This window comes from Hydra vulgaris, chromosome 08 (assembly GCF_038396675.1).
Source record: "Hydra vulgaris chromosome 08, alternate assembly HydraT2T_AEP".
In the NCBI taxonomy this organism is placed as follows: domain Eukaryota; kingdom Metazoa; phylum Cnidaria; class Hydrozoa; order Anthoathecata; family Hydridae; genus Hydra; species Hydra vulgaris.
In genome coordinates this window covers 26,500,273-26,515,908 of record NC_088927.1, presented here as the reverse complement: position 1 = coordinate 26,515,908, position 15,636 = coordinate 26,500,273, and the positions used below count along the sequence as shown (strand labels likewise).

The following is a 15,636-nucleotide window of genomic DNA, read 5'->3' as shown; positions in this document are numbered from 1 at the left end:
AAGATTAAGGATTCAAAAAACTTGATATATTATGATAGCTAATATGTCAACCTATAAATTAAAGCAGCTTTAGTGGTTTTTTTATTTGTTAAATACTTTGGTATTTGCACTAGAGTAAAAATTTCAATTATAAAAGTGTGTAGTTTTTTTTGTTTTGTAGGAACCTAGAAGCCGTATCAGAGAATAAGTTAGCAAAATATAGTTTTTTTATTACCTATGGATTATAACTAGATACTGAAAAAAGTTTTTTTCCTCAAGTAGTTGTAAATCTTTATAACACCCTCATAAAGAAAGGAAGTATTATTATTGTTTTTGGGGTACATTTTATTGAATTCACTTTATAGACTATGTTTTGAAATAAAATACAACAACAATAAATTACCATTGTATTTGATTTTTTTTGAAGAAAATAATATATATTTTTCTTAAAAACAATTTTTGAACACAGCAGTAATAACACAGTCATCTAAAATGGCTGCAGACCTTATTAAATTATTATAACAATAGGTTACTACAACAATGTTAAGATAACATAGATAAATAAAATAGTACTTTAACTGATTACTTTAATTCAAAAAAAGATTATTGATTGTCGTTGCATTCGTTATAATGGTCGTATATCAGTCTTTTAGATGTGAAGAAGTGCTGGTTTGCTGGTAAAAGCATAACAGGTTTAACACCATCAACCAATTGAGCGGAGAACATCAAGAAAATTAGGATATTGCTTTAGGCCAAAAGCTTGACATTTCCTTTTTTTGCAAAAACATTCAACTTTACATTTAATAAATTTTTCTTTAATATCTTCTTTCTTTCTTTTGGCTTCCTTCTTATGCTATATCTATGTTATTTTTTTACTCCAACTAACTCTATTTGATTAAAAAAATTATCGTCAAACATTTTAGAGTACATTAGTCGCTTACAGAACATATCTAAATACTAAAAAACAACTTTCAAGTAAAAATTTAGATTTTGATCTAGGTTCAAACACAAAGTAAGTTTTAATAAATTCTTATGCAATTATTATGTTCTAAAAATGTTATTGATTTTTAATACGTAAAAAACAGGATGCAAACTTTGTTTAAAACACTGCAATGACATCTTTAGAATCAAGAGGTTCATAGAATCAAATATAATCATAGTAAAAAGTGAGAACAAATGTATAGCCTATAAAATGTTATTTAAAAACTACAATGTTGTTTTTTGGTATACCTATCTTGTGGTTTTTGTGGTGCATCGGGTATTTTCTCCAAGATTAAGTTAGCAGTAACTGGTTTTATTTAAAGCAGATCAAATAATATTAGGACACGCCAAATTTCAGCTTCATAGGTTCGCTAGCTGCAGAGAAACAATTGATAAATTGAATGCGGTTTTTGGGGTACACATACAAAAAACAACAAAAGTTCAGTTAACAATAACAACAAAACTATTTCTTAAAAATTAATCAAACTAGCTGGGAAGAACTTTAAGCAACTCTAAACACATTCAAAACAGTTTTTCTCAAAAGCAAATAATAAAAAAGTTATTGAGATGTATTTTTTTTGGTGTTTTTGCGGTACGTATACCTGTACATAACAGTTATTTTACCGAAATTAAAATTAAAGGTTGTATCAATATTTTTTTTTTATTAATGTATTTTTATCAATCTGATACGTAACAAATTTGTATATCTATTTTCTTTTTTTCACGATAATAAATGTGTCTTTATATGGTATACCTAAAGAAGAAAAAATAAATAAAATAAATAAATGCTGTTCCACCTGTAAATAACATCAACAAATACAATAATAAGCTGTTTATTTTTAATTTTTAATTTTAGTGTAGAAATAAAATTAATAATAATAAAAATTACAATAATAAAAATTATAATAATAATAATAAATAAATAAAAAATAAAATAATAATAGTAAATAATATAATAACAGTTAAAAGTATAATATGATATCATTTTAAAATAAGAAGTTAATAACAAGTTAATAACAAGTTAATAGCAAGTTAATAACAAGTTAATAATTATAAGGTGTCACTCATTCAAGTCTGATCAAAGGAATGACACCAATTTTTAAATGTGATATGATTAATAACAAAGTAAAACTTATGTTTAAAAATTTATATATTATTATTATTAAAACATTAATGTAGAAATCATAATTAGCAAAAAATATGAATAAAAAAAGGAAAAAATATAAACAAACAAAAATGTGCTGATAATAATTGTAGTAATAACAATAAACTTTCAAAACTTTTTAAAATTTGTTTTGTTTAAGATGAAGAAAAGATGATAAAGCTTATAAAGTTGTAATTTTTTAAACTCATTTACTACGCATACAAGACTGGTCTACTTTCTGTGAAAAGGTTAGTAATTTAAAAGGGCAAATTTTTCTTTAAAGAATCTAAAACAAAACAAAAAAGATTATCAAACTTTACTCAAATCGTAAAGGTTAAAATATAAGGTTTTTAAAGGTATATGACTTTAAAGGCTATAAATTTATTATTCTAATGGATTGATGCTGAAACAATAGCAACTTAGTTAAGTTTTCTAATTAACCCTAAACTTGACAACAGTAACTAATATGGGATAAAAATAATGCATAGTAAATATTCTTAAGGACTTCATCATCAAAATAATATGGTCATCTAACATCCTGGAAAAGAAAGCCAAACTAATCGAAAAAGGATCGGTCAGAAAAAATTGTGTCTTAAATTTGATGTAAATCAATTGGCATATGCTCGTCTTTTACCGTTGAACAACAAACAAAAGCAAAAAAAACAAAAAAAAAAACTGAAATGTTGTTAATCAGCTCCTCTTCTTCTCAGAATTCACTTCTGGTAATTGACAATGAGAAACTTTTATGTTTTTTAGGTGATAACATGCCTGGAAATTCTAAATACTACACAGACATCAAAGAAATATGCCTAGAAACTGTTCTTATTGTGGGAAAAGCAAAGTTTCTAAAAATGTTATTAACATGGGGATTGCAGTTTTCTACTATGGTGCATCTGAGCCATTGTTTCATAGTTCAAAGGCTGTAGCATTCAATACATCAATCTATGTTAATAAATGTTTAAAAAAAGGATTCCATTCATTTAGAAGTAACATGGCAACTTTAACTATTTGACCAGATTTAGCAAGTTCTCATTACTTTTAAGATTCTCCAGATTTGATAGACAACCAAATGTGTCTCAAGTACAATCAATTGAAAACTTCTGGGGACATTTTTCCTCAAAGAGAAAGACAAGAGAAATTGGCAAGCCTCGTCAGAATAATTCTTGATTGATTGCATTTGATTAAAACTAAAATAATTTGATTTAAATTTTTTACAGTTGCTTATGAAAGGTGTCAATTCAAAATTGAAATCTAATACAGATGATGGAGTTTTTTCGCTTAAGAAATAACTGGTTTTTATTTACAAATAAATACTTCAATTTAGTAAAAAATCCGATTAGTTTTTTTTTTATGTGTTAATATGATATTAAAGTTTTTATTTTGTACAAAAACTTATGCAGCATCCGTTACCACAAATATTAAATTATATTTTAATTTTTCTTTAAAATTAGTTCTCCTGATCTACTGTGCCTTGGCCCCAAAATTTTTTTCCAAATTTTTTGATTTTAATATAAAATAATTTTTTGTAAATATAATATATAAATTGACTGCCTTTCCTTCCCGAGATAAAAAATCGGTGCCGCGATCGTTGATTACAGAATTCACTAAGTAAACACCATTGAAATCATATTGCAGTTACATAGGCAAACATATTGAGGAAAATATTTCTTACATTTATTAACTGTCTGCCATTTCATAATTTTATACTACTTTTGTTCAATATTTCATGAATAATTTAGTAAAATGAGTACAAAATATAAGTTAGAGGGCATCCATAAAGTACGTTGGCAGTAAAACCATTAATTTTAGATCACCCTCCTTCTTTTAACAACACCCTTCCTCATTCTGTAAACGTACTCATCGTTTATTACAAAATCAATCCCCCTTTTCGTTACGCATAAATTTTCAAATTATTAAAAGCAAAAAATTTGTAGGTCATTTGACACATCTACATTACATTACAAATTATTGTTTTTTTAAAAACTCGTGAAATTCAATACTTTTTTTAAAAAAAAAAAGAGTGCTTAAGTATAGAAGTTTAACTAAGTTTTAGTAGAGAAACCGCGTAACTCAGTTTTAGTAGAAAATCGCGTACCAAGGAGGCATAACAGTCTAGCTGTTATACCAGAGAAAAAATAATCCAAAAATTGTTTAAAACTGTGGTGCAGTCTTTGTAGTATGATTATTCCAGTGGCAAGTGAAAATGATGTCTATAAAAAAGGAAAATTTTAAAATGTGGTTTGTTACCATTGAAAGTCGAAGTGGATTAATCTCTTAGAAGTTGATTGGATAAGTTTTTAACATTTGTTCGAACTATTAAGAAGTAATCACAACAGAAATCACGATCTGCGTAAAGTAATGGATTTTTGAATACCTCGATAGTAGGTGTAAAGGTCAAAGTTTTAGACAATCTCTTCTACTTGTTTGAACCTTATCTTTTGCTTCCCTTTTAGTTATAGGTTTTTTACGTTCTTGAAAAGCGTTTTTTCGGCAAGGAACTTATTATCTCTCCAGGATTTTATTTTTTATTGTAGTATTTTTGCTTGATTTAAAAACAAACTGTTATATTTTAAATATAGAGATATCAAATATTTTTTTGTTAATCCGGCAAAAATACTACTAATACTAACCAAGACATTTTTTATTTCAATTCTAATCTAGAAATTTATTATTATTCGTTTAAAAAAAAACACATAAAAAAATCAGAATAAACTTACTCTAATTTAGAGTTTAGAGTTTTTTATGTTGTATCATTTATGAATATCTAGATAAGATTTGGTAGTGTTTTAGTTAATATTTTAGAGTCTAAATATTGTTTTCGCATTTTTCTAAACTTGCATCTTTTATTTGCAACGCTTTGATTGGTTATGACGATTTGAAACAATTTTATTAGAAAATTTGTTTTAAAAGTGGAATGTGAAGTGTTACCTTTAAAATATAATTATTACGTGTTATTTAATTGATTACTACATAGACTGATCCTTGAAAAATGATGTATTTTTACTTGGATCTTACTCCAGCTATATTATAACACTTTGGGCGTAGGTACTCACTGTCTTTAACAACCCTCGCCCTTGTACGCATTCTTAAGTTTAGGAGTAATCCCACTTTTCCCATACCTGCGTAGGTACATTAAGGAAGACTCCTTATTGTAATTCAACTTCAATAAATGTGTTATTTAATTTTATTTTCATCAAACATTAAGTTATTGCTATAAATTATATTGATATAATTGATACAAAGATTTACCAAAAGTATGTTGATTAAATGTTATAAAAGTAAAATAAACCAAATTTAAAATTAGTAATAATAATTAAAAGTATATATATAAATATATATATATATATATATATATATATATATATATATATATATATATATATATATATATATATATATATATATATATATATATATATATATATATATATATATATATATATATATATATATATATATATATATATACAGTCTTGGCCATAAGTTTGGAACCGATGAATTTTTTTCTCATAGGAACGTTTCTATGACGCGTACGGCATTTAACTGCTGCAGCATCGTGTTTATGCAGCATCAGTTGCATAGTTAAATGCCTTCGCGACTTCTTAATCGTTGCAAAACGTGAATCGTGTAACTTTACACCGCAGCAGAGCATCGTGAACAATATGACCCTCATTAAGCTGCATTATACACTGTTCAATGCCTAAACTATCGTTCCCTTGAACTAATGTTTACCTGAACTAATATTCGGTTGAACTAATGTTGAAATATACTTACTTATATTAACAAACTATACATTATATTTTAATCAATTAATTAGCTGATTTACATATATATTAACTGCATATCAGTGCGAAAGGTAAGGCTTAACTTCTTATAAGTATAAAATTAATTAATTTATCCTTTTATTGTTATATAAGAAGAAAAAATATGCAAATAAATCGCTTTATTTGTATAAATGTTTGCAAATTATCATTCAATAATATATACTATTCATAAAAATAGATCTATTAATTTATAATTATTTATATTATTAGCAGTAAGTATTCTACATTAACATGTACAGTGCGTAAAATGACTAGAAGTATTGAATTGTCGAAGGAGAAAAGGGCACAGATGATGATCCTACACCAGCAGAATTATTCTCACAGTAAAATAGCTGGTATACTGCACATATCTAAGTCTGCTGTCACCAAAGGCATTGCAAGAGCAAAGCAGTTGGGCACTCTGGAATCCAGAAAGAGGTCTGGACGACCTCGCATAACTTCTGCCACAACGGATCGGGTGATACATCGGCTTGCTGCTGCAAATCCAACATGGTCATCTCTCCAGATAGCAGTAAATTCATCACTTCCTGCCAGTACAAGAACAATCAGAAGACGCCTTTTGAAGGAATTCAAGCTGCCATCATGTCGTCCAGCAAAGAAAGCCATGTTAAGTAAAAAGAATATCCGTGACCGCTTGACATTCTGTCGCAAGTACAAAGACTGGACTGCACAAGACTGGAAAAAAACTATGTTTTCAGATGAGTCAACTTTTTCTCAGTTTGCCTCATATATCAGACATGTCAGGAGACCTGCAAAACAAAGATACAACATCAGGTATGTTGTTCCCACTGTGAAGCAGGCGCCTACCGTTATGGTGTGGGCAAGTTTCTCGGCATCAGGTCGAGGTGGCATATGGTTCATGCCAAAGAATACAACCATCAATGCTCAAGTTTACCTTGGGATATTAAAGGAAAAGTTGAACACTCACATGAACATTCTGAAATGTAAGGTATTTCAGCATGATGGTGCACCCTGCCACAGAGCAGCAGTTGTAACCAACTGGCTAAGACAGAAACATATCGAAGTCTTGGGTCCATGGCCTGGCTCAAGTCCTGACCTAAACCCAATAGAAAACATGTGGACAATGATTAAGCAGAAGGTTGCTGCCACAAATCCAACGTCAGAGAAGTCTCTGATTGATGCCATCAAGCGTGTATGGACAACTGCCATAACCCCAGAATACTGCGCGAAATTGTCCGATTCAATGCCAGCGAGAATAGCAGCAGTACTGGGTGCCAAAGGACATTATTCAAAATACTGATACCATTTTTTACATGACAGAATATTTACTTGTATATAATATTTAAAATAAAAATGATTTCAAAAGTTTTTGTTGATATTTTGGGTATAAAAAGTGTAATTATATCAAAAAACCTAATCGGTTCCAAACTTATGGCCAAGACTGTATATATGTATATATGTATGTATATATATATATATATATATATATATATATATATATATATATACATATATATATATATATATATATATATATATATATGTATATATATATTTATATATATATGTGTGTGTGTTTGTATATATATATATATATATATATATATATATATATATATAAATATAAATTAGTGTGACTAAGGCAATAAAACAAAAATAAACAATGAAAGTAAAAATAATTGCATTTATAGACACCCTTGCATGGATATAAATTTTTTCACTAATATCATGTGCGTCCTATTTTAAAAAATCGGCTAAAAATAAATTTGTCTTTTTTAATGATTTAAATATTAACCAGAAACAAAACCGATTTTTAAACTTTTTTTTTATTCTCCCTTTATCACATTGCCGACAAGAATTACTGATCATTGACATTATTTTCTCTAACTTGATAACTAATGAAATTAGTTCAGGAAACTTGACAACTTAAATTTCTTATCACTTACATCAGCTTTGTATTTGCCTTAATTTTAATAAATTATTTATACCATGCAGACACAATTTATATGGTAAGAATGTTATAAACATTAATAAAGAAAGTTTTAAATCTGACTTAAAAAAATTTGACTGAAATGATATTATAAAGTCCAGCGATACTAAATCTTTTTTTATGTTTATTACTGAAGCAGCATTGATTTTAGATTGCTAAGCCCTACTTGAAAAGCTTTTAACTTTTCTCTTTTTTGGTACTTTTTAAGCATGTTTTGTAAATGCTTCGTATCTTTTCGATTATTTGTTTTGATCATGTGTTTTTTAAACTAAGACTTTTATATAAATATTTCATATTTACACAATATTATCGAAAAAACTACATGTCGATAACGTGAGTGTAAGGGCCATTCGTTTCCATACTTAAGACTTGAAGGTTTCCATAAGTTCCTAAATGTGAAATCTCTGAAATTTAATTGATGAAAAATAAAACAGTGTGAATAATAAAAAAATTTATTATATATATTGTAATATTAACAACAATAATATCAACAATAACATTAATAATAACAACAACAATTAGATAACGCACCATTTTTCACGGAACATTCATTTGGCAGATGTATTCTGTTTTCTTCAAAAACCTCCTGCGATAATTAAAAGATAGTCATAAAACAAGAAACTAGAGGAACAAGAAGATAACACTAAAATGTTGGGAATAGTAATAACATCAAAATTTAAGATTAATATGATAAACAAATAACAATTACGTAAAAAATTTATTTAAATATAAAATTCATATTTCTTACTTTAACGTGATCAACAAATCTTTGATAGAGAACTTCGCCAACTTCCTTATCAATGTTATTATGATATCTAAAAATGTTTTAAATTAACTCAATCAATGAGATTCATTCATCTTAACTACTGTTAAAGGTAGTAATCAAAAATAACTATTCTTTCAACTTGTTTATTGCTGTTATATATTTCAAAATAAAACGCCATCAATGGCGATGATTATATACAAAGGTATATTTATATACTAGCAAAATAAAACATATATTATAGACAAATAAAACACATAAAAAAACAAAAAAAACTATTTATATTTGTAAAACAATAGTAAAAAAGTTTTTTTTTTTTTAACGTTATAACTTACAATTACGAGGTTGGGTCAATTTTAATTCTGTTTGCATAATTATTTTTCAAAAGCTTTGCAGTAAAACCTTCACAATTTTCATCTTGCGCTTGAATTATTAAGTACAACATCCAAAGATCCCAGTTACTATTGTGCTAACAAGCAATGTTTCAACTATGATAACCAAGCTTGATGACCAAGTTTTTAATATCACTAATCTTTACAAAAAATCTTTCAGATTTTTAAACAGAAAAGCTAAGGATATTAAAGTTTTCATCAGAATTGCAACGTTTAAAAACAATTTTGAATTCTTTGCATTTTTTGCACTGGAACACATATTTTATTAATTTAAACTATTTAATTAATATATAAAATAACTGGGGAAAACAAAATAACTTAAGCAGTAGGGGTGTTCAAAAAAAAAAAATTTTTCAAAACACGAATACACAAGAAGCCAAATTTGGGGCAAATATAAAAACGAGTACAAAAAAAAATTTCAGAAATATTGACATTTACCTTGTACTCAAGCGGCAAAATACCCCGAAAAATGCCCCAAATCGTTCCTAAATTATTTGGCTTTGAGCGCAAGGTAAATCTCAATAATTTGTAAAAAAAAATTTTCTAATGTGATTATATTAATTTAAAGCTTTTTTTTAGATTGTTTTGTATCGTAGTCTTTTCATAATTATTGTTTATAATAAAAAATAATTTCACAAAATATATTTCAGCGCAAATGCGCAAAAAAAGAATTTAGCGCCGATACGCAAAAAAAAAAAGATTTTTTTTTTTTGCATAAATTATGTGAAATCTTTTTTTTTTTGAACAACACTTATGAAAAAACCAGGAAACACAACAATCGAAATAAAAAATTTGGACCATTATGATCACATTAGAAAAAAAAATATTGAGATTTACCTTGCACTCAAAGCCAAATAATTTAGGATCAATTTGGGCATTTTTCGGGGTATTTTGCCGCTTGAGCACAAGGCAAACGTCAATATTTTGGAATTTTTTTTTTGTAATCGCAATTGTTTTATATTTGCCCCAAATTAGGCTTCTTGTGTATTCGCATTTTAAAATTTTTATTTTTTTGAACACCCCTATTAAGCAGCCGTGGAACAGTGTTTAGAGTTTTAGCTCAGAACCAAGAGGTTCACTACCGGCTCTCGTCCAATAAGTGACGTTGGTAAAGGCGGCACGAACTTGTGGTTAAATGCTCCCACGTGGAGAAAAAAAAACAACTAAAAAATTTGTTTATATTAGCTTCCATTTTTTCACAATAAAAATATAGTTTCCACCTTTTCACAATGATACTATCATTATGTATATAATCTAACAACTTTAAAGCTTTACACAATTATTGAACAAACCTTATCGAATCTCGGGCTAAAATATAAACTACTTTTGGGTACTTGCATCCCTGATGCCATTTGGATCACTACAGTCGAGAAGACTACTCATCTTCTTTTAATTGTTGCTACAATCCTTTCTCAGCCAGTTCCGAAACATTTTCACAAAGCCGCTGCGCGGAAAAAAAAAGTTGAGTGCGCTACTACCAGGGATACGGTGGAAATCAAACTTAAAACTTCTTACAAAGCAGTGCTTAACCACTACAGCAAAAAACTTTTATAATTCATTAAGTAACATTTATTGGTACAACAGTAATATTCATAATAACTTTGATTAAAATTGTCAATCAATTGACAAAGTAACTTAAAGAATCTTAAAAAACGAAAAAATTGTTTTTTATTTTTTAAAAACTGATTACGCTAAATTTAAATTTTAATAATAATAACAGTACTTACTGAACAACCTTTCCTTTAACTTTCCCACCTAATGTGGCCTAAATAATTATATTTATTGCTCGAAATAAATAAGATATAATTTAATGATAAATTCTAACACACAATCAAAAACAGACGACATATTTAGAATATGAATACATAATACAAATTCAAAAAAATAAAAATATTTTAGTAATAAATTTGAAAGAATCAGGATTTTGATTCAGGTAGGCATCAAATTTTTTATTCCTTCCCGTCAATTTCAAGTCAAAACTTATTAAAACCCATATTTTTCACTTTGCGCTGCAGTTATTTTTAATTGCAATGACTTCTTTTATCTATTTCAAGAGAGTTTTTTTCCTGAGAATATTTGTCTTTATTGTTGCAAGAAATAATGATAAAATGATGCATGAAATATCTGATGCAAAAAGATATTGTTAAATGCTAAAGCCCATTATTCTCAAACAGTTAAATCTTATACTTAATTACAAAAGTCAGACTCTATAAACTTTAAAAATATTTGTTACAGTCTTATTAACAAAAGGAAGTCTAATATTTCATTTCTCATATATGGGTTTGTCTTCATCTGTTTGTGAAGTTATTTTTGAAACTCTTCTACAGCTTGTAGTCGAGATGACATTTTTGTCAAAATCCTGCAAACGTGTTTTACCAGAACTCTCATTTGCTTTAATACTCACTACGGACCTTGGAAGGAAATATATACAATCTGCTAACTTTTCAAATGGATTTCTAATTTTGTAGAGTTGTTTTTCTTTAATGTGCTTGCCATTCTTTCTACTTGTTACCGTTCTCTACCTTTATAAACATTTTATCAAATCTTGGGCTGGGTGTTCTAAGAATATTCTTTGACTTTTAGACATTCAAAAGCAAATTGTAAACATAGTTTAGACATGCTTTTATATTCAAATCATGAAAGAAATTCATAATTTGAAAAAAAAAAATTATTTAATTATTCTTTTAGTTTATTATTAAACATAATTATAGTTAATAATTATACCTAATAAATATAATCTTGTTTATTATAATAGATTATAGTTAACATAGCTAGATTATAATTAAACAAAATGAAATCTATAATGTAATTATCATACTAGATCAAAAACTAGATTTAAAAAAAATCGATGCAAGCTAAATAATGTTATGCATAAAGTTGCAGTAAAAGAGAAACAGAAAGAGCTTGGTTAGATAAACCAGCGCAAATATGACAAATGTATTAGATACAGGGTAAAATGAGATATTTTTAGAGGTAGAGAAAAGAATCAGGAGTAAGAAAATGGTAAGCACAATAAAGAACGGCAAACTTAGAAGATGCTTACTTCGCTAACCATATATACAGATTAAATATATGGTCTTCAAGAAAGATCAATTCTAAAAAATAATGCAAGAAGATATAAATCAGAGGCATAGCAATTTATCAATATAAGCAAAACTCAAGCTGAGGTATTAGAAGTTTGTTAATGACACAAAAAACTTCGTTAATAATAGTAAAAAGAATAATTGGGTGACAGTCAAATGAGCCAGTGTGATCTCCAAAGCTTTTGAAAATTGGAACCATAGATACCAATTTCCAGTTGGTGGGAAACAAAAACACAATCAAAAGAAGACGCAAAAAAAAGTATAACATGACCAAGAGAGTCTGATGTAAGGAATGAGATAATCGTTTTGAGATCAAAATTATTTATTTCAATATTTTCACCTACTTCATGAGAAAGTGATCAAAGCATTTTAAACCATCTAAAGGAGAATGACAAAATGCTGATCACAAGCTGGGGTCTCTATATAGGTAAGATTTGCAAAAAAATGTTAAGCTTTACCAAAATGACTTGTGCTGAACAAAACCATTCAGTACGATATGCGGTAAAAACAGCAATATTGTCATAAAGTCATTAAAAACAGTAATAATGTCATATTGGTAATGAAAAAAAAATTAATCAATATATTCTCAAAAAGAAATTTAAAAATAAAAGTCTTTTAAAAACGGTAAACACAATAGAAAGTTGATGGAGTAAAGTGATTCTGATAAAATAAATAAAAGAATTGTCAGAAGATTTAATCCTAGTCTCACAACATGCCATCACAACAAATAGTATTATTATTAAGAATGTATGTGTCCAGGCCAAACATTTCATGTGTCATTTTAAACATAAAGAGAGCATGTAAGTATTAGAGTCATATGAGCAGAAGAATAACAACAATCAACACTGAGATGCAAAAATAAATTTAAATTAATCTCACAATAATGTGCAGGTTTGATGAAACGAATGTGATAATAATAATAAAAAAATTTCTTTTCTTTAAGACATTTATTCAATACTCTTGCAGATTATATTTCATTAAACCCAACTCTTTGGTATACAACTTGCACCTTGTAATGAGTCAAAGGTCATATTATTTACCCTGTTACACACTATTTCTAAGTTTTCCTATATCTGCCTTTATGTTTTTCTCTAAAAAATACTAATCTAATCTTCTGTATCTTTATGCTATAAATGTACAAACCACCTTCTCTGATGAAACCACCTTGACCTTCTTAGATGAATCCCATCAAATACACTGATTATTCCAAACTTCTACCTTCGCTCACAACTAGATTAACTAAATATCAGACTTATACTACAAATCTACCATAATTTTGTTTTTTGAGACAAATTTCTGAAAATTAAAACAAAATTAGTATAAAACAAGACAACAACAAAATTTAAAAAAAGACATACTTGTGGTACTATAAGAATGTCTCCAGGTAGTTCTAATATTGAAACACGCTTATTTTGCTTAGCACAATAACTCAATTTGATTTCCAAAAGACATTTAACTAAAACAAAGATTTTAAAATGATTGAAACATTCTATATAAGTAAATATAAAAGAGATAACATTCTAAATAAGTAAATATAAAAATGATTATAAGCAATACTTAAATTTCTTTAAATTTTTAGATAATATTCTAAATAAGTTTTCTTTTCTGGTTTGCAGCAAGCAATAAAACATGTTTTGCAATTAAAGTTAAAATTAACGAAATAAATATTTCATGATAAAACAACAACAACAAAATGATTAATCAAGATTTAAACGGAAATTTGAGCAAAAAAAAGTATATATATTGTACTCTTTCAGTTTGTTTTTTTTGCTATTTGAGCCAGTAGGTTTTTAATAAAAAACATAAAAAATGTTGACTATAACAAAGTAGCATTTTAACATTGCTCAATGTGTTCAATAAATTTAAAGACTTAATTGCAAATAGTGAAGGCAGTCTCCTCTCATTTAACAAATCTAACTTCCATCATTTTAAGCTCAACTATATCATTTGAATAAAATTAGTCAGACGAGTTTGATCTAGACACTTAAACCTGAAAATTACCATATCTTATTATTTTTTTTTTTTGCTTCTGATGGTTTTTGCTTTGACAATTTTTTTAATAATAAAAAACTTAGAGAGATAAAGAAATAAAAAACTTAGAGAGAGGAGACTTAGTTAAGCAAATGAAAGCTCCTTCATAATGCCACATAAACAAGCAACAACAACTAAGACTATACTAAACCTAATTTCAATCCACATGGAATAAAGTTTATCAAGGAGATGATAAACTTTATTCTAATTAATGGAAAGCAAGGATAAAACCTCAAAAAATGTGCAATGTAAGCACAAATTAATATACAAATAAAATCAAAAATTTTGTCTAAATTAAAAAAAAAAATCTGATTATTTTTTAATAAAAATAGCTCATACATATTAACTTCTTTAGAATATTCTTTTAATTTTGAGATTTAAATATTTCTTACAATGTAAACCTGAAGCTTATTAAACTATTACAATTTACTTATATTAAAGATTTATAAAAAGACCTGGAAATTTAAAAAATCCGACATTGTAACCTTAGTTACAATTAAAAACAAAATATAAGTCTAAACACATATATTATATTCAAAAGAAATTTAACAGTTTATTTATTTTTATTTTTTATTTATTACAACTATTTTATTACTATTATCATTATTAGTCCATAAAATAATAAACAAAAAAATATATAACAACATAATACATAAAACAATAAATAATAAAAATAACAAAGGTTTTTTTTTTTTTTCTTGCCAAAATACTTAACAAACGTGTTTTAAAAAAAAAGTTTACTTAAATTATAAATCGTTGTTAAGGATTAATAAAATTATTAGAGTAGTTAAACAATTTTAAACAAAATATAGTTTTAAAAAAATCTAGCAAAAAAAATATCTCACCTAACTTAGGAATTAAAATGGAATTAGCGCCTTTCATAAAACATATAAATATAACAACGCCATTTGATACCTATAAAACAAACAGAAAGTTTTAAAGCTTAACATATTATTAAGAAGTTAAAAATTGCCATAAATGGCCACCCATGAGTATAAAAGACAAAAAAAGATCAAATTAACTCCATCTTTGACAACTCTATTCCTAATATCTGCAATAAATTTAAAAATAAACCATTTGACATTAGCGCAATACAAAATCTCACCTCCACATAATCGGCAGGCTGTTCATCAGTAGCAGGTTTAACTAACAAACGAGCTGATACACATTGCTGCAAAACAGCTCTTGATAATTTCATTTTGGCTTTTTCATTTTTATAAGTTTTAAAATTTTAAAACAATTTCAAAGTTTAATGAGGAGTTGGTATAACTTTTATAAAATTAATTATATTTAGAAAGTAAATTTCATCATATGAAAAAGAAATACTATCATTTAGTTAAAACTACTTAGAAAATGGCAGGGAACTTTTCTTGAACATTTCATAACTATAACAAATAACTAAATAAAGTATGTGACAAAAAAAATACAATTTAAAAAAAATCTGACATGTTAGCATTGAAAAAATATAGTTGTTGCTTTTTGTAAGCT

The 15,636-nt window shown here is 26.8% G+C and overlaps 1 protein-coding gene across 1 annotated transcript; it reads right to left on the bottom strand.

Annotated features, from left to right (window-relative positions):
* Positions 1–8,107: 8,107 nt before the first annotated feature.
* Positions 8,108–15,453, bottom strand: LOC100211804 (D-aminoacyl-tRNA deacylase 2). Its single transcript, XM_065803332.1, has 7 exons — positions 15,254–15,453; positions 14,994–15,063; positions 13,476–13,573; positions 10,762–10,799; positions 8,628–8,694; positions 8,411–8,465; positions 8,108–8,268 (listed from the first exon to the last, which is right to left on the bottom strand). Exons 1-7 carry the CDS (start codon positions 15,344–15,346, stop codon positions 8,198–8,200), a joined length of 492 nt encoding a protein of 163 aa, XP_065659404.1. The 5' UTR covers positions 15,347–15,453; the 3' UTR covers positions 8,108–8,197.
* Between the last annotated feature and the right edge of the window lie 183 nt (positions 15,454–15,636).

Coding starts and splice junctions, on each gene's coding strand:
- LOC100211804 (XM_065803332.1), bottom strand. CDS start 15,346: ATGAAATTATCAAGAGCTGTTTTGCAGCAATGTGTATCAGCTCGTTTG. Junction 15,064..15,253: donor AGCCTGCCGATTATGTGGAG/GTGAGATTTTGT, acceptor TTTGTTTTATAG/GTATCAAATGGCGTTGTTAT. Junction 8,269..8,410: donor TGAATGTTCCGTGAAAAATG/GTGCGTTATCTA, acceptor TTTCACATTTAG/GAACTTATGGAAACCTTCAA.